The sequence below is a fragment of the Pelophylax lessonae genome, assembly GCF_965119305.1.
Source record: "Pelophylax lessonae genome assembly, chromosome: 2".
NCBI classification, from domain to species: Eukaryota; Metazoa; Chordata; class Amphibia; order Anura; family Ranidae; genus Pelophylax; species Pelophylax lessonae.
Genome location: NC_138769.1, coordinates 126,947,628 through 126,970,341, shown reverse-complemented (window position 1 = coordinate 126,970,341; position 22,714 = coordinate 126,947,628). Strand labels below are relative to the sequence as shown.

General features: G+C 41.3%; 1 protein-coding gene across 1 annotated transcript in view; it reads right to left on the bottom strand.

Annotated features, from left to right (window-relative positions):
- Positions 1 to 22,714, bottom strand: part of SEZ6 (seizure related 6 homolog) — a 930,588-nt gene that overhangs the window by 55,527 nt on the left and 852,347 nt on the right. The window contains exon 11 of the mRNA XM_082244641.1: positions 18,735 to 18,929. Within this exon, the coding sequence (XP_082100767.1) occupies positions 18,735 to 18,929 (195 nt within the window). The remainder of the gene's footprint in view (positions 1 to 18,734; positions 18,930 to 22,714) is intronic.

Sequence of the window (22,714 nt, the reverse complement as noted above, 5' to 3'; positions counted from 1 at the left end):
CCCACTGTAACACATGAGACTTGAGTAGTTCATTCATTTCCTGCAAGTTTCTATGCTCCATTTTAAGCAATTCCAAGGCTTGTTCCTTTTCTTCCATTTTCCGTTGCAAGGCATCCAACTCAGCCCTGCACACATACTCGGTTTCCTCCAAACCGATGGCCTCCATTGGCTGCTGGCGTCTCTGTTTCCAGCCTGCCATGCTCTCTTGATGAGCCTTTTGTTGAGCTGCAAAGCTCTGCTGAAAATCCGCATTTGCCTGCTGTTGAGCTGCATTTGCTTGCTGTTGAGCTGCATTTGATATAATCAGATGTTTCAACATCTCCTCCATTTTGAGTTTACTTTTCATCTGAGCACACTGCGTCTCCATAGCGGTTTCATCAGTGTTGCTAGGGACAACAACCTTCCTCTTTAGTAGACTCTCTTTAGGCATGGATGGGGCTGGTTCAGACGGCAACATCCCCTCCATCCATAGAATCCGGTCTCTCATTTCATCTATCTTTGCATTCTTCAGGCGTTTTGAACGCCCCATCTTCAATAACTCCACAAACAAATTTTTCACAGTCCAGCAAAAATTTTTCAGACCACTGTCTCTTTAACACATGTAGTTTTTCTCTCTCTCTTGCAAGATCTCTTTTCCTGCACACACAGTTTGTGCAGTCACTTGCACCAGACACAACAAAGTTCATCAAATAATTTTGAGACCGCTGTCTCTTTAAAACACTTTTTTTTTTTCTGTCAGGATCTTCTCTCCTGCACACATAGATTGTGCAATCTCATGCACCAGACAAAGTTCATCAAACATTTGCACTTCCTTGCAGGGATCTCTGCTTATGCCCACTGCATACCTCCACCATATGTGAGGGATTAGCTCGGTGGCGGGTGTGGATGACCCCTTGGGGGGTGCGTTTTCCCAGAGAGGTAGCCGACAAGTGCTTGCAAACAAACAGTGTGGTTTATTAAATGGTGTTTTCTTCACCAGGCTGTATGCAGCAAAACATCCAAAATAAAATAAAACAGAAAATAAATCCTTGCCTCTGTGGGCGGCTACCTTCTCACAACTGGAACCTGCCTAAGTGTCTGTCTCCAACCTACCGTCGGGCAGACTTCCTTGTCCTCCAGCGGACACTCAATAGTCCTTTTATAATAGCTTCACAGGGCAACACAGTCCTTTGTTTCTTTCACATCAACAGTTCGTCTTCTCACCTTTGAGACGTATTCACCCTTGGTTACCGTCCCGGGCACACATCACTCCGGGGGGTCTTCTCCCAGGCCCACACATCCTGTCGGGAGGCACACGCTGACTGTCCTCCTGCTCCCAGCCCACATGGCTTCAGGACACAGCTTCTGGAGGCAGCAAACAATAGGAATTTCTCTGAACAAATTATAGAGCCTTAACTCCCTCATTTTGAACAGGTGAAGGCCTTTCAACTTCCTGCTGGCTAGCTCTGTAGCCAACACCCTAAATTAATTAATGGACTTTCTAAATCAGGTGGAAATGTATCTCCTTCCTGTGACTACATTCCCAGATTTAGCTGACTTCCTGTTACAATATACAAATATGTACAATATTCACAAAACTAATATGTATTCCCCTTCAATACAATTCAATAATTTTTGAACAAATACATAACTAGACTAGAGTGTGTTCTTTATATTTTCGTAGATTTCTGCTTTAAAAATAGAAGCCACTATCTGCCCTGTGGCCCCTTGGATGTCATCCCAGTCTCCAAGGTACACTGCCTGCCTATTGCCCTTTCCAGTGTTATTGCTTCGATCTCCTCTTTTCTTCATTTAAAACAAATATCTAGACTATATTCGCAGTGCCACTCAGATGCATGATTGCCAAATATAATGTACAAAAAGACAAATCTATCCAAATGTAGCTCAGGCATCCTAAAAAATAAAAAATGTTTCAAACGAACCAAAGATTAGTATCTATGCATTAATGTTACATTTCTTGAGGTACATGCACAGAATAATAATTGACTGAAAACTAACCATTCCGGCAACCCTGTTAAGATGATCTGATGACAAGAGAGTGATAATACTGAGAAACTGAAGAGAGATGAAAGCAAAACACATAGGAACTTCACAGTGATGAAAGGGTACAAGCAGGTGAATCGGAGGGAAGGAAATCTACATTGAAGGTAATTAAGCCCTCTTTTAACTTCAACAGATACACTGATTTGGATCAATCAGCATCTCTAGATTTTTGTAAATAAGCATGTGCAGGGGTCTGTGGCTCAGCACGCACAAGAGAATTCACACAATATGGTGCTGATTTGACTACAGCATAATGACAAAGTGACATTACCTACCAGATTCTAGAGATTGTGTACCATACGTTATAAACAGGCGAGAGGGTGTGCAACACTACAAAGTCTAGACTACAGACTGAGCTTGAGAGACTTTTAAAGGTACACCTCTTAATACCTAAGTGTAAACACTAGTAGAACTTTGAATTTTTCAGTGTAAGAATGTTTGTTGGATTCTCTAATCATTAGTTTGGATAAATCAACATTAGTCAAAATCAAATTAAAGTTCATCAAAAGACCCGAATCATGAGAAAATGTGAAGGAGCAGGATGGAAAGGTGTTCGCAAATGAATTTCTAACAGTATATGTTGTTTAACCACTTAAGGGCTCTTTCACACGGTCCGCTCTGTAGGCGGATCCGTGTTGCTCAGCGGGGATCGATCCGCGATCCCCGCTGAGCCGGGCGGATGACAGCTCCGTCTCCGCTTGCAGAGCGGAGAGGGAGGTGTCTCAGCACCCGCTGCCCTCTATGGGGGATCGGATGAGAGCGGACCGCTTGTCTGCTCTCATCAGATCCGCTCCGCTCCGATTACTGAACGGATGGAAAAATAGGGTTTCCATCCGTCCAGATTTCACGCACAGGATCGGATGCGGATGGCAGCGGGTGTCAGCGGAGGTGTCTCCGCTGACACCCGCTGCCCCATAGAGCTGCATGGAGGATCCGATCAGATCCGCCTAAAAAACTGACAGGCGGATCTGATCGGACCGCCCGTGTGAAAGAGCCCTAAGCCCCAGAGGATTTGGCTGCTCAAAGACCAGGGCCTATTTTGCGATTCAGCACTGCGTGTTTTTAACAGACAATTGCGCGGTCGTGCGACGCTGTACCCAAATGAAATTGACGTCCTTTTTTCCCACAAACAGACTTTCTTTTGGTGGTATTTGGTCACCTGTGCAATTTTTACTTTACTTTACTTTTATAAACAAAAAAAGAGCGACAATTTTGAAAAAATAACAATATTTTTCACATTTTTTATATGAAATCCCCCCCCCCAAAAAAATTTAAAAATCAACATTTTTTAACATTTTAGGCCAATTTGTTTTCTGCTACATATTTTTGGTAAAAAAAACTGCAATAAGCGTATTTTGATTGGTTTGCACAAAAGTTATTGCATTTACTATCTACGGGAAAGATTTATGTAATTTTTATTGTTTTTTTTTTTTAACTAGTAATGACGGCGATCTGCGATTTTTTTTTTGCCGAACTGCGACATTTCGGCAGACAGATCGGACCCTTGATTGACATTTTTGACACTTTTGGGGGTACCAGTGACATTACTCCAGTAATCAGTGCTATACATATGCACTGTTACTGTAAAAATGACACTGGCAGGGAAGTGGTTAACTTTATTGGTGATCAGTGGGTTAAATGTGTCCCTAGGGGCGTGATTCTAACTGTGGGGGGGGCATGGCTAGTGATGTAACCACAGAGACATACGATCCTACATAGCAGGATCGTATAGTCTCTGCAGTTACATCAGGGAGAATGACAGACGGCTGTGTTTACATCAGCCATCTGCCTTTCTCCCTCTCCAGCGGGAGATTGCGAGTGACCGGCAGACATCGGAGCCACCGGTCACTCGTGCGGGGATGTCAGGGAACGAGCGGGGGCGGGAGCGCGCCTCCGGCGGCGGGCGCTCGCCCCCCTAGAGGCTCGTGGGCGAGTGACGTACCGATACGTCACTTTGCCCAGAAGGGGCTGATCGCCGCAGTATATAGTAGTTCGGCTGTCGGCAAGGGGTTAAATTCAGAAAATGACTCTCATTCCAAAACCGAATGTTAAAAACAAACAAAATTTTAAAGTACTTTTAAAATAACATTCGTCCTACTTGATAAATCATACTACTTTTTATCCTGACATTCTTGTGATTTAAAGTAGGTTACCGCCTTGCTTGCCATATCCCTATGGCTGCTGGTATTCTTTTTTGAAAGGCCTTGAATCTAAGCCTGTAAAAATGCAGGCCAGCGTGTTCCCTGGCTTTGAACATTGCCCTCAGTGGTTCTTTGACTGGGAGGTGACACAGCAAAGATCTGTGTGACAAAAAATTGTTGTTCTGTTCAACTAACTAACTGTTGCCAAAATGTTCTCTTTGAGGCATTTAAGGATTTAAGATTTAAGTCACGCAGTGCTGGAAATTTTGTTAAAAAAAGGACATTATGGGGTTGATGTACTAAAGCAGACCCCTGCCTTTACACCCACATGAACTTTAATGGCATCCCAGCCTTAGTCTATAGGGTTCAATATTGAGTTGGCCCACTCTTTGCAGCTATAACAGCTTCAACTCTTCTGGGAAGGGTGTCTGCAAGGTTTAGGAATGTGTCTATGGGAATTTTTGACCATTCTTCCAGAAGCGCATTTGTGAGGTCAGGCACTGATGTGGACGAGAAGGTCTGGTATGCAGTCTCCATTCTAATTCATCCCAAAGGTGTTCTGTCAATTTGAGGTGCAGGCCACTCAAGTTCCTTCACCCCAAACTCACTCATCCATGTCTTTATGGACCTTGATTCGTGCACTGGCCCAAATCGTTTGGTGGAGGGGGGATTTCGGTGCAGGGTTGTTTTCTAGGGGTTGGGCTTGGCCTCTTAGTTCCAGAGAAGGGAACTCCTAAGGCATCATTATACCAAGACATTTTGGACAATTTAATGCTGCCAACTTTGTGGGAACAGTTTGGGGATGGCCCCTTCCTGTTCCAACATGACTGCGCACCAGTGCACAAAGCAAGATCCATAAAGATATGGATGAGCGAGTCCTGACCTCAACCCAATAGAACACCTTTTGGGTGAATTCGAGAGGAGACTGCAAGCCAGGCCTTCTTATGAATATAAGTGCCTGACCTTACAAATGCACTTCTGGAAGAATGGTAAAACATTCCCATAGACACACTCCTAACCCTTGTGGACAGCCTTCCCAGAAGAGATGAAGCTGTTATAGCCGAGAAGGGTGGGCCAACTCAACATTGAACCCTACTGACTAAGACTGGGATGCCAATAAAGTTCATGTGCGTGTAAAGGCAGGTGTCCCAAGAGAAATAAAGTATCTAAATACAATTGTAAAAAAAAGAAAACACTGTGCTTGTAAAATAAAATAAAGAATATACAGCAAAGGGTAGAAAAAAAGATGAACTTCAAAACCAGTATGTGCAATTCTGTAGAAGAGCCAGGGTTACATTTCAGACTCTCAAAAGCAATTAAATGTCCTATCTCACTGCTAAAGTTGAAATTGAGGCAAGCAGCTAAACATTATATGCTAAAAGAGTTTTATATTTATTCTTACAATCTTTACTATTTTACTAATCCTAGAGCTTACAAATAGGGATCGACCGATTATCGGCAAGGCCGATATATTTAGGGCCGATATTGACTTTTGCCGATATATCTGTATCGGCCCCAGAACTGGCCGATATTGCAGATATTCCAAATATTGCTCATGTAAGCGTAAAATGATGTCACATAGGATAATTCCATTTACAAATGTTATTGAATATGCCACTCACATATGTACAAATTAGAGATATAAGCAATGAAGTGATGTCATGACATCACTTCCAGGTACTCGGCACCAGGTTAAAAAAAATGACAGCATTCAAAACAGCCAAACTTGGCGTTTTGAATGCTTTTAAGTGCAGAGGAGGGGTTTGGGGTCTTTTAGACCCCCAGATCCCTCCACAAGAGTACCTGTCAAGTAAAAAAAAAAAAATGAAAACATTTTTTTTTAATGTATGAAAATATCGGCCAATATCGGCCGATACCGATATGCAATCGGTATTGGCAACAAAAAAACGATATCGGTCGTTCATTACTTACTAACTCAAAATAAATCTGTGACCCTGCTTGTGTCCACTGCAGTTAGGCAATACAGTTTGATCAATGGTCATTGACGAACCACAACCTGATCTACAGACAATGAAAAGGCATCACCAAACTGATTAGGTCATCACTTGGCTCTCCTCTTGTCAGCAATCTCCCATGTTTAGATTTACAGTAATGGCTTACACCGATAGCCTTTTCCACCCCCAGTCCTATCCAGGTTATGTAGGGTATCAGAGGAAACACAAATACCAATGCTATACAATACATAATAAATGTTAAGGCATGTCAAAAGGCTATGATGTGTTCACGTGTGTAATGATGCACAGCAATACGTCTTGGCGATCGTCCTAAATCATGTGTTTTGAAATATATCAATTGATTTTAATAGAAAACACATCAAGCAAAGATGCAAAGGTATGAATCCAGAATCAAGAAATGCATAACTGGATTACATGGCGGTCTTGTATATCTGCCTGGAGTTTCGCTTTAAAGTGATAAAACACTGCTGAAGCTTTAAAGTTTATACAGTAGCACAACATGAACTGAGACATTTGAACAAAGCAACAACATGTCATAACAAAATTCTTTTGTTTCAAAAGCAATCTACAATACTTTTGTTATGCTAGATTTTTCACCAAGGACACCCCCCACCTCGTTTCCATAGTTACCAAATGCTTTGAAAGGTTTTTAGTGATGTCATTTGTGTGGAGGCGCTAATTATCAATCTCTTCCACCTATCTTCTCTCTTTTGTTCTTTTTACAAACTAATTATGATGTTGTCATTAGCCAAAGAGTTGGAACCGACAATAATTATCTAATAAGATAATGAATTTCACAAAGGCCCGTTAAAAATAAATGGAAAAAAGTTTTTTTTTTTTTTTTTCTCACAGGCGAATGCAGAATAGTTCACAATAACGGAACAGAGATTTTTGAGGAAGATAATTGTATGAATTTCTACATTTTTATATGGATTAGCTGGTTGTAAAATATGCACATTTGTATTCCAAGTTTTGTTTTAAATCTTGAAACAGTGATAAAAAAAAAATGATTCTATGTTGCTGGTTTAAAGTCAGAACACAGTAGGTTGTTTTTAGCGCAACTAGGGACATTTATATTATATACAGTGCAGAATGAGAAGGGAAACAGGCCAAAAATAAGCAAAATGTAAAATGGAAGATCAGTGAAGCCGGCCTTAGACGGATCGGAATGCTGCTCTCTCAGCAGAAACCGAACCAATTTCGATCCATCTATGGGCAGGCTGGTTGTACTGAAGATATTCTATTGATCAACTTTAGTACAACCAGCCTTTTGTTTTTTTATTGTGTGATTACTCTCGGTGTCAATAGCTGACAGTGGTAATCATTGTATTCTGACGTCAGGGAAACCTCCCGCTGTCAGAATACAATAACATAGCGGAAGGAATTCAGTGTTAATGAGGAGAATAAAGCTTTTTTTCTCTACTTCAGTCCGTGGTTGGAAAGAAAATAGTTTAATGCATAACCAGTCTAAGTCTTTAAGGCGGGGATTCCTAGCCAGGAACATCAATACGGCTTGGAGGTATGGGAACCAAATTATAGGGGTAGGGGACTAAATAACTAAAAAAAATGGGATCCTCTGCATTATTGAACCTGAACAAAAAATTGAGAAATCATGGTTGATTTATTATAGGCAAATATGTTTTTACTGCCCCAGAGCTTAGTGAATGAGGTTAAGCTCTTCTGACTTTCATCATCCAATCATGTGAAAGAAAAAACTGCCTTTTTTTTTTTTCATTTTACTTGCACGTGATTGGGTATTCATTACAAAGTGAAATGTCAGCTCTGGGAAAAATTCCCTTGCAAAATGCAACTTCTCTTACAAAGTCCACAGCCTATTTGCCCTTAGTAATTCAACCCAAATGTGTCAGATATCTGAGTAACACTGTCAGTAAGTAGACCTCAATTTTCTTGCTTTGATTGCACACAAAAAAAAAAAAATCAAAATTTCACTAGTTGTAGCTAGCTTGTATATTTTTAGACTCCAAAGACATGCTGTGAGATTAACTGACTCCTGTCTAAATTGGCCCTAGTATGTGTATGTATGAATGTGAACTAGGGACTTAAGATTGTAAGCTCTTTGAGGGTGGTAAATTGATAGCGCTATATAAGTACCTGAAATAAATAAATAAAATATAAATATGATAAAATCCTGCTTTCTTTTAGCTTTTCCATTTCTAGTCATCCATTTGTGAGGAAAATCCAAAAACCCGTCATCAAAGTCAAACTGCTACCTAATAGAATTGATAATTATGATTTTGACAACCTGGTGAAAGTGGTATTGGGCCAGATTGGTCAATACATTGGGGGTAGGTTCTAGGTAAAAGGTTAGGAAGTTAGGAACCCCTGATTTCCAGACATTAGAAAATCTTCGGATTATCAAGCTGTTGATAATCAAATGAGAACATTGATATGTTTGACTCTGTAGGGCTTTCTTGATTTCTAAGTCTGAATGGGGCAAAAAGTGATTAGCTAGGATGACATTTCCTGGCTGATCATCATCGCATGTCACAATCTGGCACCTAAAGACTTTCACGCCATTCTTCATAGACACAAACATGCAAATGAGTCCAATGAGGACTTTGATGTTTGGATTTTCCACATAGCTGTTGAGCCCAGAACTTTTTGGTTGACGGCCCCTGATGTGTCTATGGTGCTCCTGCAAGTAACATAAATTAATTATATCAAACCCATCTGCTGCATAACCACCGTTTTATATAGAGGCCTTGTGGAGTGCATGCAGGACATATGAGATTTCAGCAGGGGAGTCTTTGGTACATGAGGTCTGTTGGCAATTGATGTAATACGTCTGAAGCTGCCGATAGCAGCCATGTCTCATCTTTGGTATTGACCACCTTTACAATAATGGGAGAAGAAGTTGAAGTGTATCTAAAGCAAAAACATTTTTTTCTGTTTTCAATAAGGTAAAGGAAGGTTTACACCATCAAATTAGCTTTTTTTCTGCTGTCTGTGTCCAATTGGAGAGTATTTCCTTTACTTTCCCGATGTACCATTAGAAAAGTTAAAGTGGAGTTCCGGCCACATACAACTTTTTTAGATAAAAATACCCCCCTAATTCTAAGCTATCGCTAATTACTCTAACACTAACCCCACATTACAGGTTATTACAGTAAACAAATAAAGATAAATACTTACCTTTAAAATTGATTGCAGAGCGGGGCCATCTCGGTTGTGGGCATCTGAAGCCGCTGTGTCCCCTGCTGTGTCCTTCTTCCTGGAACTGGCTACCCAGAATGCCGATCGCAATCTCACGCATGCGTTGTAGATTGCGATCGGCATTCTGAATAGCGGCCGGCCGTTCCCATTGCATCCTGGGATTGATGACGCTCATCTCCCAGGATGAAATGCAAAGGAGGAAGTGACGTCGGGGGCCGGGGTAAGTGAAAAGAAAAAAAAATTGTCATCCAATTCTTTTTCAGGTACTTTAAAGCAAGCGGACAAGCAAAAAATAATTTTTAGGCTGGAATTCCGCTACTCTGTATAATATATAATATCACATAACATGTAATAGTGTTTATTTTTCAAGGCACAAATGAAATTAATCTCTTAGAGTCAGACTGTTGTCTTGGAACAAGTGTTCCCCTATTCTCTCTATTACTGTTACAGCAAAAAATCAAAATGTTAGATATCTCTCTTACTTTTAGTCCCAGTGATAACGGTGGTGGTGGTGGTGGTGGGGGGCTGGGGGGGGGGATCTTCATGGCAGTGACATGAATAGCAATAAAAGGCTGACAGTATTCTAATCTATCTTCTATCTATTCACAAAATTGGCTTTAGATACACATTAAAGTGGAACTTCAGGTTCCAAAATGAAAATATACAAACAGGCAGGATTTTTAATGCAGCTCACTTCCAAGATTAGGCAATTCAGAGTATGACGGAATTTTTGTGCATGCGTGGAAGTGTCATCTCTGTCTGACAGCGCAAAGATGTCAACGGCCAGTGGTGAGTTTTGGGAATGGCGCATCGCTGGATTAAAGGTAAGTATAGTTCCGCTTTAAGAACTGTGTCATACATCACACTGCAGACAGTCATCCTGGCACACCTAAATGATGGTGTTCTTTTGTTAGCTCTACCTGCACAATGTAGTAGTGTATAGGGATAGGTGAATTCATGCTCAGGCCCAACATTGGCTATTTGCCCATTCAAAGAACACCCAAATTATTGGGGTGTTTGACCGTTTGTTCGGCCTGCCGAATAACCACAATGCCGCCGCACAGGGCATTGGAAGCCCTGGCTGAAGCAATGAAAGCTTTGCCCATTCAGGGCACAGAGCACTGTCAGATTCATGATTGGACTGAGTAATGATGACTCTATCCAATCATGGCTCATTGTTCTTAGTCCCACCCCACACTATAAAAGTATTCTTTCAATAACGGCCATTTGCAGTATTATATCAGTGTGAAGAGAGATAAAACAGGGCTCTGTTCAAAACTACTACTAGAGTTAGTGTGCTATTTTGATTCTATTGTCAGTGTAGAATATCAGTTTAGTGTGAATCAAGTGATAGTTCAGTCAGTGTGAGTGTAGTAAATGTTAATTTTTACGTTAGTGAGAATCTAGTGATAGTTCAGTAAGTGTAGTGAGTGACCATTCATTTTTACTTTAGCATCAGTTTGTTTTGTAAGGGCAGGTTTACTGCATTATAGTTCAGTGCGTTAGTGCACGTTTAACTAAGTATATTTCTGTGCGTTACGTGCTGTTTAACGCAGTATATTTCAGTGCGTTACGTGCTGTTTAACACAGTATATTTCTGTGCGTTAATGCACATATAACGCAGTATATTTCAGTGCGTTACTGCATGTTTAATGCAGCATATTTCAGTGCGTTAGTGCACGTTTAACGCAGTATATTCCTGTGCGTTATTGCACATTTAACGCAGTATATTCCTGTGCGTTATTGCACATTTAACGCAGTATACTTATGTGCGTTGGTGCATATTTAATGCAGTATATTTCAGTGCGTTACTGCACGTTTGACGCAGTATATTTCAGTGTGTTACTGCACGTTTAACGCAATATATTTCTGTGCGTTAATGCATGTTTAACGCAGTATATTTCTGTGCATTACTGCATGTTTAATGCAGTGTATTTCAGTGCGCTACCTGCCGTTCAACCCAGTATATTTCAGTGCGTTACTGCACGTTTACTGCAGTATATGTCTGTGCATTAGTGCACGTTTTACACAGTATATTTCTGTGCATTGCTGTACATTTTACGCAGTATATTTCTGTACGTTACTTCTAACCAAAGTCTGCGGAAGAGACACCAGAATTTATCCAAAAAATCTCTAATATTGTTCCCAGTGCACTACATTGTGGCCTCATACAGACTGGCTCCCCAAGCTGTTGTTTACAAAATAAAGAAAGCCTGTAGGAAAAATGTCATTCTTTTGGCTTTATAAATGCAATTATTTCTGCAGCAGCTTCTATACACAGTACAGATGTGCCACTTTACAGGTAGACTAAGGGAATCCCCCCCCCAGGCAATATATTGAAAGGAATTTTTCATTTTTTTTGTTATTTCTCATTTTGATGCTTTCACTTTAAGCACCTGTAAATCACTGCTCATTTAAAAATAATTTTTTTTTACAAACTTTTTTTGATTGATACATGTCCCCCAGGGCAGTACCTGGACCCCCATAACCATTGTAGGCCCAATTTACTGGCAAATAAGCCTTCAAAATTGGCTCTTTTGATTTTTCCAGTTCGGGTCCCATAGACTTCAATGGGGATCGTTATTCAGTTCCGAACTTTCACAATGTTCGAAAGTTCTGGTGAGAACCAAACATGGGGTTGTTAGGCCCACCCCTAGTAGTGTATTCCTGTGAGATTTTGGAACCTCAGTTATCTGAGGCAGTAGTATGCATAGTAAGTGACATTATTGGTGCCTAGGTATGCAGGCTGGATGGCAATTTTAGGAAACATTTTTAATTGGGTTTTACTAATGAGTTTTTATGATTGTTTACACCCAATGATTTCAGATTATGGGTTTGAGTTAACGGTTACAGTTTTTAGTTTTCTTTAGGTAAAAGGTCCGCTTTAAAGTTAGCAGAACACAAAAGATAATGTGACATTTTTTAACTTACAATGCAGAAGGTAAATGATTTAAAACTACAACACAAGATGGATAATTCAATCTACTAAAATAGTGTTATGATCTTCGTCTAACCTCCATAAGTGGTTTGATAATGAAAAAAACTGTTGTAATTTTAGCTCCACCAGACCAGAGACCAACAGCACTTTGATGCAATTTTCTGCTACAGAAATGAATCAGTAAGCCAGAGCTGTTGAGTGGGGAGGAGTAAGGAGTATAGCAGAGGGTTAGGTGGGTGGAAAGCATATTTTCACTTAGATGAGACCAATTAAAGCTCTCAGGCAGCCTAATTAGCCGGTAGATTTCTCTTTCATCCTAACTTCATTCAGGCCTTTTTCATCTACAGATGTGTTCATTAAAGATGATTTTAACTCTTCCTACCGTTTCACGATTGTCATATAAAGAAAATTATTTCTCAGAAAAGAATGTAAACTTGACCTTCCATTGTCCTGGTGGATGCATAGCACTGGAAGCCATTATATCTTATGAAATGGTGTATAAGCTTACATTGGCTGCCACTTTCCCGTAGTAGGTGGCTCCCTATTAGTAATCATGTTAAACTGGATTTAAATCAAAATATGTTTTCAATCAGTATCAATTCATAGCTGCATAATTGCCTCAGTCAGGTGCTTTGACAGGAGGAAATGAATCACACTGACTAAGATATCAATCCATCAGTCTTTCGCACTTTCACTGCATGCCTAAATAGATCTGCAAAAAGCTTCAGATAAAGAGTGTAGATATCAAGCTCCAAGGGGCTGGATTACTAAAAGAGTAGGGGTGCCATTTACATAGCACGGTGAATGTTCATAAATGTAGTGAATCTGTGTTCACTTTGAATACCAAATTATATGCAAAAACAAATGAAAAAAGCAAAAACAACGTTTTTGCTAGCACATAATTGGTTGATTGAAGTGAACTTGGCCTCACCTTATTTACTATGCCCAGTGAGTATTAAAATGTACAGTCTCAACCCATTTAGTAACTAAAGCTGGCTATACATTGATCAAAACTTTTCTGGCTCAGCAGGAACTGGCCTGAATTTCGATTAGTGTGTGGCTGCCTGGTCCTGATGGAGGTCAATAGTTTGATTGACTTCTGTCAAAGGGACATGCTAGAAAACATCAATCAGTGGTTGCAGCTAATTGGCTGCAGCTGCTGATCACTGTAATCTGACAGCTGTGGGAGTCGCTGTCAGAATATAATGTCCTGGTGGGGTGGGGGATTCCTCCATCCAAATCATTTGTGTGGATGGAGGACGCTGTTAGTTATTTTTATTTTTTTTTATGCGTTTAGCTTTAGCCTCTTTGAAAGTAGTGCAAAAGAGAAAAAGGAGAAAGACTATTGAAATAAAAATTCCAACATGATATCCATATCAAATGAAATATCTCCAACTCTCATTGTCCTCGCTCACAGAAGTGGCCATGGGCAGTAGTTGAGCCGCGGTGTTGCCGCCCCACCACTTCCTACCTGAGCACTGACATCCAGCCTTTTACAGCTGTGCACAAGCTGCATCTTTTCTTTGTGTCAAAAAGTAAACAGCATGTTGCATTCAGCAAGCATTTACGCCACCGAATGAGACAAAGGCAAGTCTATGGGGGCGCACAGTAATTATTCTGCAACCGCCGCCCAACAGCGTGCGATGCATGTTATTGCAGCGTTGTAGTGCAGCATTTACAGGGTTAAATCAGGCAGTGAGGACTTTGCATAATACCTCTTCACTGCCGATCCAATGCACTTTCAAAAGTGATCTGAATGCAGATCGCACCTTAAACACAACTTTTGGGCAGCCAGATCATAAACGTATTTCTTGTTTTAAGGGAAATTGCTTGGGAGCAATGTCAATGCACAGTGAATTTAACACTTGCATCTTCTGCTCTGACATTACAACTGATTTGCAGCCATTGTCATAATATTATATTTTTTATTCCTCATGCACAGGTATGCTGTGTCTATTGCTTGTGATTTCTAAAGATTTATACTTGACATTGCTTGCAGTTTCTCCCATTGACAGCCCATGCATGGCAGCATGGAAATGTCTGTGGACCCTGTTTGTTGAAGCTCCTGTGAGTGAGGACAATTCAGTCTCCAACAGAACCCCCTCCTTTATTTACCACAACATTTCATTAATTCATCATGTACAAAGCATTGCCGAGTGGGCAGAGCATGTTTTCCTGAGTCCCTCTTCAAGAACAGTGCCTAGATCACTATTTAGCACATAGATAATTTGGCAATACCTAAGGCTGGCCATACATTATACCATTTTCTGAAATTATAAAAATTAACTGCAGATAGCCTTATTGTAATAATTTACTCTGGTCACTTATTTAGAAACAACACAATAAAAAAACAAAAAAACGGGGATACGCTCACCTATCCACGCATCTAAACCACTCACGCCTAAGACATAACCTTTTTTTCCATTTTCAATAAAACATACATCATTGTTATATATTAAATCACCATGTATCTTCCTAACTCACATGGAGAGCATCAAGCACCATCAGGGAAATACCTCCATATCTGTACCTATAGCATAAGGACCTCTCATCAGGAGACCGCTTCACTTTTACATCAAAGAAAAAACCCCCAATATGTGTTAAAACGGGACTAGATATAATGGGACATCATCACGTTTCTGTATATGATATTACAAACAGGGGCACAAACAGCGGAATGTGCATCTTTTTGCCATGTGGTTAACCTCACATTTATTGCCCTCCTAGCAAAGCATCTTATTATGAGACGAAACATATTGGTTTTGAAGGATTTTGCACATTTTTTATAGCACTTTATAATATTACCTGTTCCTGTCAAGGAACATTATAATAATGGTTCTATGGTTTGTGGTGAGAGGAAGTGATATATTATTGACAGTTCGGGAATGTTTAACTGTGACCAGCCTGGAAAATAGGAGCTGTGGTGTATCGGGCTTTAGGGAGTGCAGATAAGCCCTTCAGTAATGGCTGACTCCATTAGCAATCTTAGTCTAGTTACAGTAACCCTTAGTTATACATCCTGTTTTTTATGTGTGTGTGTGTGTGTGTAGAGGAGACCCATTATATAACTGGTCCCTTTTTAACACATATTGGGGATCTCTTCCTCTTCTTACGTTTATTAATTATTAGGGATGCACCAATGCCATTTTCTTAACACCGAGTATGAGTACCGAAACTTTTTTTTACTTACTTCCTAATAATTTTTATACTTATTTTTGTACAAATTTCTGTGCCTTTTATATAGATTATACACTTATATATGGTTTAGCGCTGCACATGTTTGCTTTATAACAGTAAAGTGGTCTCCTGATGAGAGGTCCTTACAGTATATTTGTATAGATATGAAGGTATATTATATATATATATATATATATATATATATATATACATATATATATGTATATAGTTATGCAGACACGTGGTGAATAATTAAAAAAAAAGATATGTGCCTTCTTATAAATAGAATAAAGGGTATGTTTTTGGCCTGAGTGGGTTAGATGCGTTAGTAGGGGAGCGCATCCCTGTTTTGTATTTTTGAAAGAATCATTTTTTTCTAAAATGCTAGTCCAGTTGCATTACCTGACCATTGTATTACATTTTCTAGATAGCTACAATTTAGCTCTAAATATCTAATTGTTTATTTTTACATATTGGACATACAATATAGAAACCAAGAGTATTTTGCTCCCTACACAGAGTTACTACTATCCAATATATACAACTGTCTTCTATATAGCCTGTTTTGGCTTTCATTATGAAGTTTTACATGTCAAGGACCTAACAACAGTGTCAAAAAGTGTAAAGGCCTATTTCATACTAGTATGAATGCTCAAACTATGGAAAGCAAGTTTTCCTCAAAGCAATTATGGTGTCAAGGTACCAGTAGTGATTTTGGTATCAGAGGAGGTCTGAGCTGGGGTTCAGGGCAGGGGCGGATCCAGAGTCTAATCTCGGGAGGGGCACTGTCATTTTTATTTTTTTACTAATAATGGCGGCGATCAGCGATTTTTAGCGGGACTGCGACATTGCAGCAGACAGATCGGCCCCTGACATTTTTGGGGGGACCAGTGACATTACAACAGTAATCAGTGCTAAAAATATGCACTGTCACTGTAATAATGACACTGGCAGGGAAGGCGTTAACCCAGGGGCGATCAAAGGGTTAAGTGTGAGCCTGGGGGGTGCTTTCTAACTGTGGGGGGGGCTTGTAATACCAACACAGAGACCTGTGTTCCTAAATAGGAGGAACACAGGAGCTCTGCAGTGATTCCTGAGACAACAACGGTCTGCTGCGTTTCCAACTGCAGACCGTCGTTCTCTCTTCACAGGAAGCGATTGCAGGTGCCCGGCGCCAATGGCGGCTGCTGGCCCTGTGCCTCAGCTTCCCCGCTGGCAAGTGGGCGCACGCCCCCAGGATCACTCCCGCACACCACCATACAGGTACGACGATTTGCGAGAACCTGCCGCCATATAACTGTGGCGGCTGGTCGGCAGGTGGTTAAAACAGTGACATCGTGTTCCATGTATCCCCATGCCCGCATGCCATTTATTTGTATTCTGACACATGGCTGCAGTGTCCTGATATGACATGCTGGTGCAGGTCCATGGAAGCACCCTGCATGAACACCTGGAAGCATGACATATTGGGACACAGTGGCTGTGTGTCTCAGTGGAAATAAAATGGGATGCCAGCACTGGGATAAATGCAACACTTTATGCATCCTAAAGCCATTAAATGACAGCCCTGCATGTTAGAGTCATGTCTGCAGCACACCCTGTGTAAAGGAGGCAGAAAGATTATTTTCACTGTCAGTCTATATCATCATTATCATCATGATCATCATGACAATCACACAATACAGGTGCTGTGGCTCAATGCATCTGTACTGTGTGATTATCATGACGATAATGATGATGAAAGCATTTAGCTGCTGTATAATTCCTCATGGTGGCTGGCCAGCAGCAAGGACATGGCATAGGTGAAGGGGGATGGGTGTGTTACTGTACCTTTTTGGAGACAAATGAATTAATTGCAGTCTAGATGTTTTCCTCACTGCCCCTGTCTACTGTGAAGATCTGTCCCTCTCAGTGTGTTCACACACACAGACGCACGCTGCTGTGTCTCAGGCTTCCCCCTCAGCCTGAGCCCTCCCTCTCCTCTCTGCACCCATTGGCTGCAGGAGTCAGGCAGTGATGAGGCTGCTGACTGATATCACTCCGCCTGGCCGGAACTTTCATTTTATTGTCGCAAAATGCGGCTCCTGGTGGTATTAATCCACCTGAGCAGGGAAAAAAAAAAAAAAAAAAACTCTCTCTATGAAACAGCATCCTGGGCCCCTCTGAACTGATGGGGCTTAGGGATTATATTTTAGGTCTCCTGGGAGCCGGGGAAGCAGAAATAAAGTCCCTGCAGATGCATTTAGATAATGCCTCTGTAAACTTAAACCTGGTACTATTTTTCTCGGGGGGGGCAATTGACTCGATGCCCCCCCCCTGGATCCGCCACTGGTTCAGGGAGGCATCTGCCCCCCTGAGCCAGTACTTATTATAAGAGATATTCGTCTGTTGGCCTTGGGGTATGGTGTATTTTATCTGGTTTTTAGGGCAGTTTCTGTATGCAGATGCTTGAGGGACTTTTCCCCCCTTTGCAACAATGCATGTTAAAATGATATTTTTATTGCATGTTACCACAATGTATGTCAATGCACCTGTCCCACTGTAGTAAATGACACTCCAACTCACTGTACAGAAGAGGCTAATACCCTACCTACCGAAACTCACATCAATTCATGTATCATGCATTTTTGTGTAGTGGAAAAAAAAGGTTCATGTCCAATAATTAGTCCAGTTAGGTGCAATGGCAGCCTCTTCGTAATGAATGAGTTGCCTTAAAGTGGTAGTAAACTCAACTTTGTCACTTTTACCTTACTTGTAAATAAAATTAATATCTCTTAAACATGCACTACTTATGAGATATTCACATTTTTTGCAGCCAGTGAGGTCACCAGGGCATGCAATGAATTTAGGGCACACTGAATGTGTTGTCAATCCAAGGTGTGATCCGCAACTGAGATTCCCGTGTGCATGCTCAGGAGTGACGTCATTGTGGCTTGGCCATTCAAACAGCTGGTGCTCATAAACCTGGAAGGAGGACCGGGTGAAGATAGAAGCCCTGACAGCAGTGAAAGTGCCCTGCTGGAAGTATCCTTTTTTCAGGTAAGACTTTCATAATGTGCTAGTATGTGGTGCATACTAAAACATTATGCCATTACCTTGCAGGGGGACTGTATTGTTATTTTTTAAATTCGGGACTTAATTACCACTTTAACACAAGTCACATGCATTATGTACCACAACAGCCTGTATAAATGTAAATGGGCCCTTAGTAATAACCTGCTGGCACATGAATACATACTGATCGTGTGTTTAGGCAGTAATCTATTTATCAGTGTTACCTCTTACCCCTTTCACACGAGGGCAGATCTCCACTCCACGTGAGGTCCCACTGACACATGAGAAGCTCTGCTCCCACAACCTCATATCCTGGATAGCACTGGTAGGTCACAACTGTGCCATGGACAAGCTCAGACTGAGATGTCGTTTTCCAGCCATTAGGAATTTCTGGTAATTCAGGACAGGTATCGTTTCTTGGTACCTCTAGGAAAAAAACATAATTAAGCATTATTATTTTTTATGTTGTTTTGTATTTAGTCCTTAAAATAAAAAATAGGCTTAAAATAGCATACATTTTTTGAAAACTAAAAAAAAAAACACCTAAAAAAATACAAATAGTTAAAATGTGTTTGATTGTAATTAATCCAATATAATTCACTCTATTAAACCATTAAAAATGAAAAGATGCAAACCCAAGCGGAGTGACACTTAAAACACTGTGTATAAAAAAACTGAGCAAAAAACTATATTGTTTTTGCCTTTTTTCTATTCTGTGCTGCAACTCATTGCTGATCTCCTGTAGCCTCTTCCTGTCTATGTGCGCTAGCTCCAGTAATAGGTACATGGCATTTCTCAGCTGAGGTTTCTTGATGATGAAGGGTGACAACAATGCTTGTACAATGTGCAGAACCTGAGTCTCTGTTGTAGGAGAGTACAACATGGCAACAATTCAAGGGCACAATTGGAAGACACGGATAGAGCACTGTCACCCTAAAAAATGAAGTTCCTGCACAAGGACCTTCATGACAGGTTCACCAGGTGTTATTTTAATGAATTTAAAGGTATTGAGAATGAATCCTGTAATCACATAACCATGTAAAACCTATTGAGGGATTCAGTTTAGGCTTTCCAGGGTAAACTACAATGTGACCCTTCACCTGTACCTATTTGCACAGGGCTGGTAGCACTGATATTGGATTGTATCTGCATCTGCCACCTGCAGGTTGACACAAATATGATTATGGACAGCTCAGAAGATTATCATTTAGAAAAAATTATGCTAATTAGTGTGAACAGTATTACTTGCATCTTCTGCTAGTCCACCTAAGGCCCCTTTCACACAGGCGGGCCGTTCAGATCCGCCTGTCAGTTTTTTTGGCGGATCTGAACGGTCACCCCATGCATCTCTATGGGGCATCGGATCAGAGGAGACATGTCCGCTGACATCCGATACAATCTAATCCCTCAAATGTGGACAGATGGAAACCCTATTTTCCATCCGTCCAGCGGATCGGATCGGATGGGATCAGATGAGAACGGACAGATGGTCCGTTCCCATCCGATTCCCCCATAGAGATGCATGGGGACCTGACAGCTGTGTCTCCGCACACAGCGATGAGACACGGCTGTCATCCTGCTCAGCACGGGGGGGGGGGGGGGATCGGCGGATCGATCCCCCGCTGAGAAAAACGGAGTCCGCCTGACGGACTCCAAGTGTGAAAATTCATCTTTAAGATATATATGTGAAAATCATTTGTAAACAAAAGATATACATGTGAAAGCGTTCAACTAATTAATAACAGTCTTATGAATATTTGCTAATGTTAACATAAATACACAGGCTACCATAATTGTACCTTACTGTCCCTCATATCTCATTGCAAGTCTCCCAAACAGGGTCTGTGAGTCTGAAATCAATAGACTTCCTGCAGTATTTACAGACAATAAACAACCATAATTCTTCACTGGCTTGGGCCCATGTCATCTGCTGCTGGGAACCAGCGTTATTACTCATGGCAAGAAAGAAATACATAAAAAAAAAATTCCATTTGATAGACTAATTTTAGGGAGTCACTAGAATCGCATTACATCATTGTTACATCATATTTTTTTTGTGTTTTAGGAGATTATCAGGAGAGAAAATGTATATAAAAATCCTTTTCTGCAGTCCTATAGAAGAAATCTACCATCAGCATGCAGCAAAAATACAGAAGTGTCAGATAACTCTGTAAGGCAAGAATGGATTTTACACACATTTGTGAACTTTATACGTAGCTTCTTTATATAAAAACTATAAAATATTTTTTGTTTAGTGATGTAGTGGCAGGAAAGTGGAGCAGAGGGCTCAATATTTTTTTTTTTTGTGCCTAACTATGCTTTGTACATAGAATTCCCATGAGACTTTTGTCTTTGAAACTATAATTGCTCATTTCTTTGCACAAATTTCAAACTAGATAAGCCCATTTTATTCCTGGCCTGCCTATAGCCATGAATATTTGATCTGAAGGTTCCAATTTAGTGTCATTTTCTTATATTCAAAGTTTGCAAAAGTTAAAGTGCATCTATGCCAAAACTTTTTTTTCTCCTTCTTAGCAGCGGCCCCTGTGGTAAAGCTCTGCCAGGTTCAGGGGCGGCCCATCCATTGGGGCACAGGGGCGCCGCCCCCCCATCCATTCGTCCAGCCCCCTAATCTACATGCGGGGCGCCAGACGCATGGATTCCAATAGGGATTTTTTTTTTTAAGCATGTGATTAGAGCCAGAGGCTCTAATAGGCTTCAAAAAAGGGTGGGCTCAGGGCGCAGAGCACTGCGCCCTGAGCCCACCCAGTTGTGTGACAATAGCAAATTAATATTTGCTATTGTTACACTGACTCTCCTCCCAGCCAATCAGGAAGAGGGTTGTGAGACCCCCTTTCCTGATTGGCCAAAAGGAGAAGCGATCTTACTGGCCAGAGGCAGAAGACACACGGCTGGAGGAGAAGGACAGCGGCTCAGCCATCCAGCACTCCCTGGTTTGGACAGGAGGAAAGAGGAGGTAAGGCTGCAGACCGTTGGGGGGAGGGGGGGGAGTGCCACCTACCAACTGACTGACTGAGACTGACTGACTGACTGACGGACGGACCGACGAACTGACAGGAGGGTTGCACGCATTGGTTTGGTGCCCCCCCCACCCTGAATTACCGAGCACCAGCCACCACTGACCAGGTTGGTGATCCTCACCTTCTGCAGGTATCTGACTTTTCCCAATCTGTGGAATACCCTGCTCTGTGGTTTCTAATGCTAGTTCCTTCAGGACATACAAGCTGGCAATGGCTCATGCTCTGGGAGAGCAAGTGTTCAAGAACTCTTAGGGGTTGATTTACTAAAGGCAAATAGACTGTGCACTTTTAGAAGTGCCGTTGCACTCTGCAAGTGCAGTTGCTCCAGAGCTTAGTAAATGAGGTAAAGCTTCATTTTTCAAAGAACAACCAGGCAAATGCAAGGAAAATAAAAAAAAACAGCATTTTTTTCTTGCACGTGATTGGGTGATGGAAGTGAGCAGAGCTCTCCCTCATTTACTAAGCTTTGGTGCAACTGCACTTGCAGAGTGCAACTGCACTTTCAAAAGTGGATAGTCTATTTGCCTTTAGTAAATCAACCCCAAAGTGAAGTGTTGCATACCTGCAGTAGCCAGGGATCAGCAATGCAGCAGAATTTAACACACAGGCTGCCAGAAAGGTAAGTATACAGAATCATGTTTTACAGCCTGCCTTTACCTTTGTGTCGGCCCCATAGCAATGGTGTTGCTTTAATATGTATGAGTGGTAACACTCATGGAGGAGGATCATTAACAAGAGAGACGCTTAGTGGCTCAATAGGAATTTCTGTGGCCAGTCCCTTCACCAGGAGGAAGATTAGTTTATACCTGTATTATTCAGATATGGTTGATTTTGGGCTTCATAATTTGGTCCCTACTACCTTGCAATTAAAGTTAAGGATTGTTTGTGGTCTGCTACTTTCCTTTATGACTACTGATGTCCATCCAAAGGCAGGAGCTGAAAAAGCCTAAGGCCCCTTTCACACAGGGAGTCCGTCAAGCGGACTCAGTTTTTCTCAGCGGGGGATCGATCCACCGATCCCCTGCTGAGCAGGCGGATGGCAGCTGTGTCTCCGCGCTGTGTGCAGAGACACAGCTGTCAGGTCCCACTGCTTTCTATGGGGGAATCGGATGGGAACGGATCGTCTGTCCATTCTCATCTGATCCCATCCGATCTGCTGGACGGATGGTA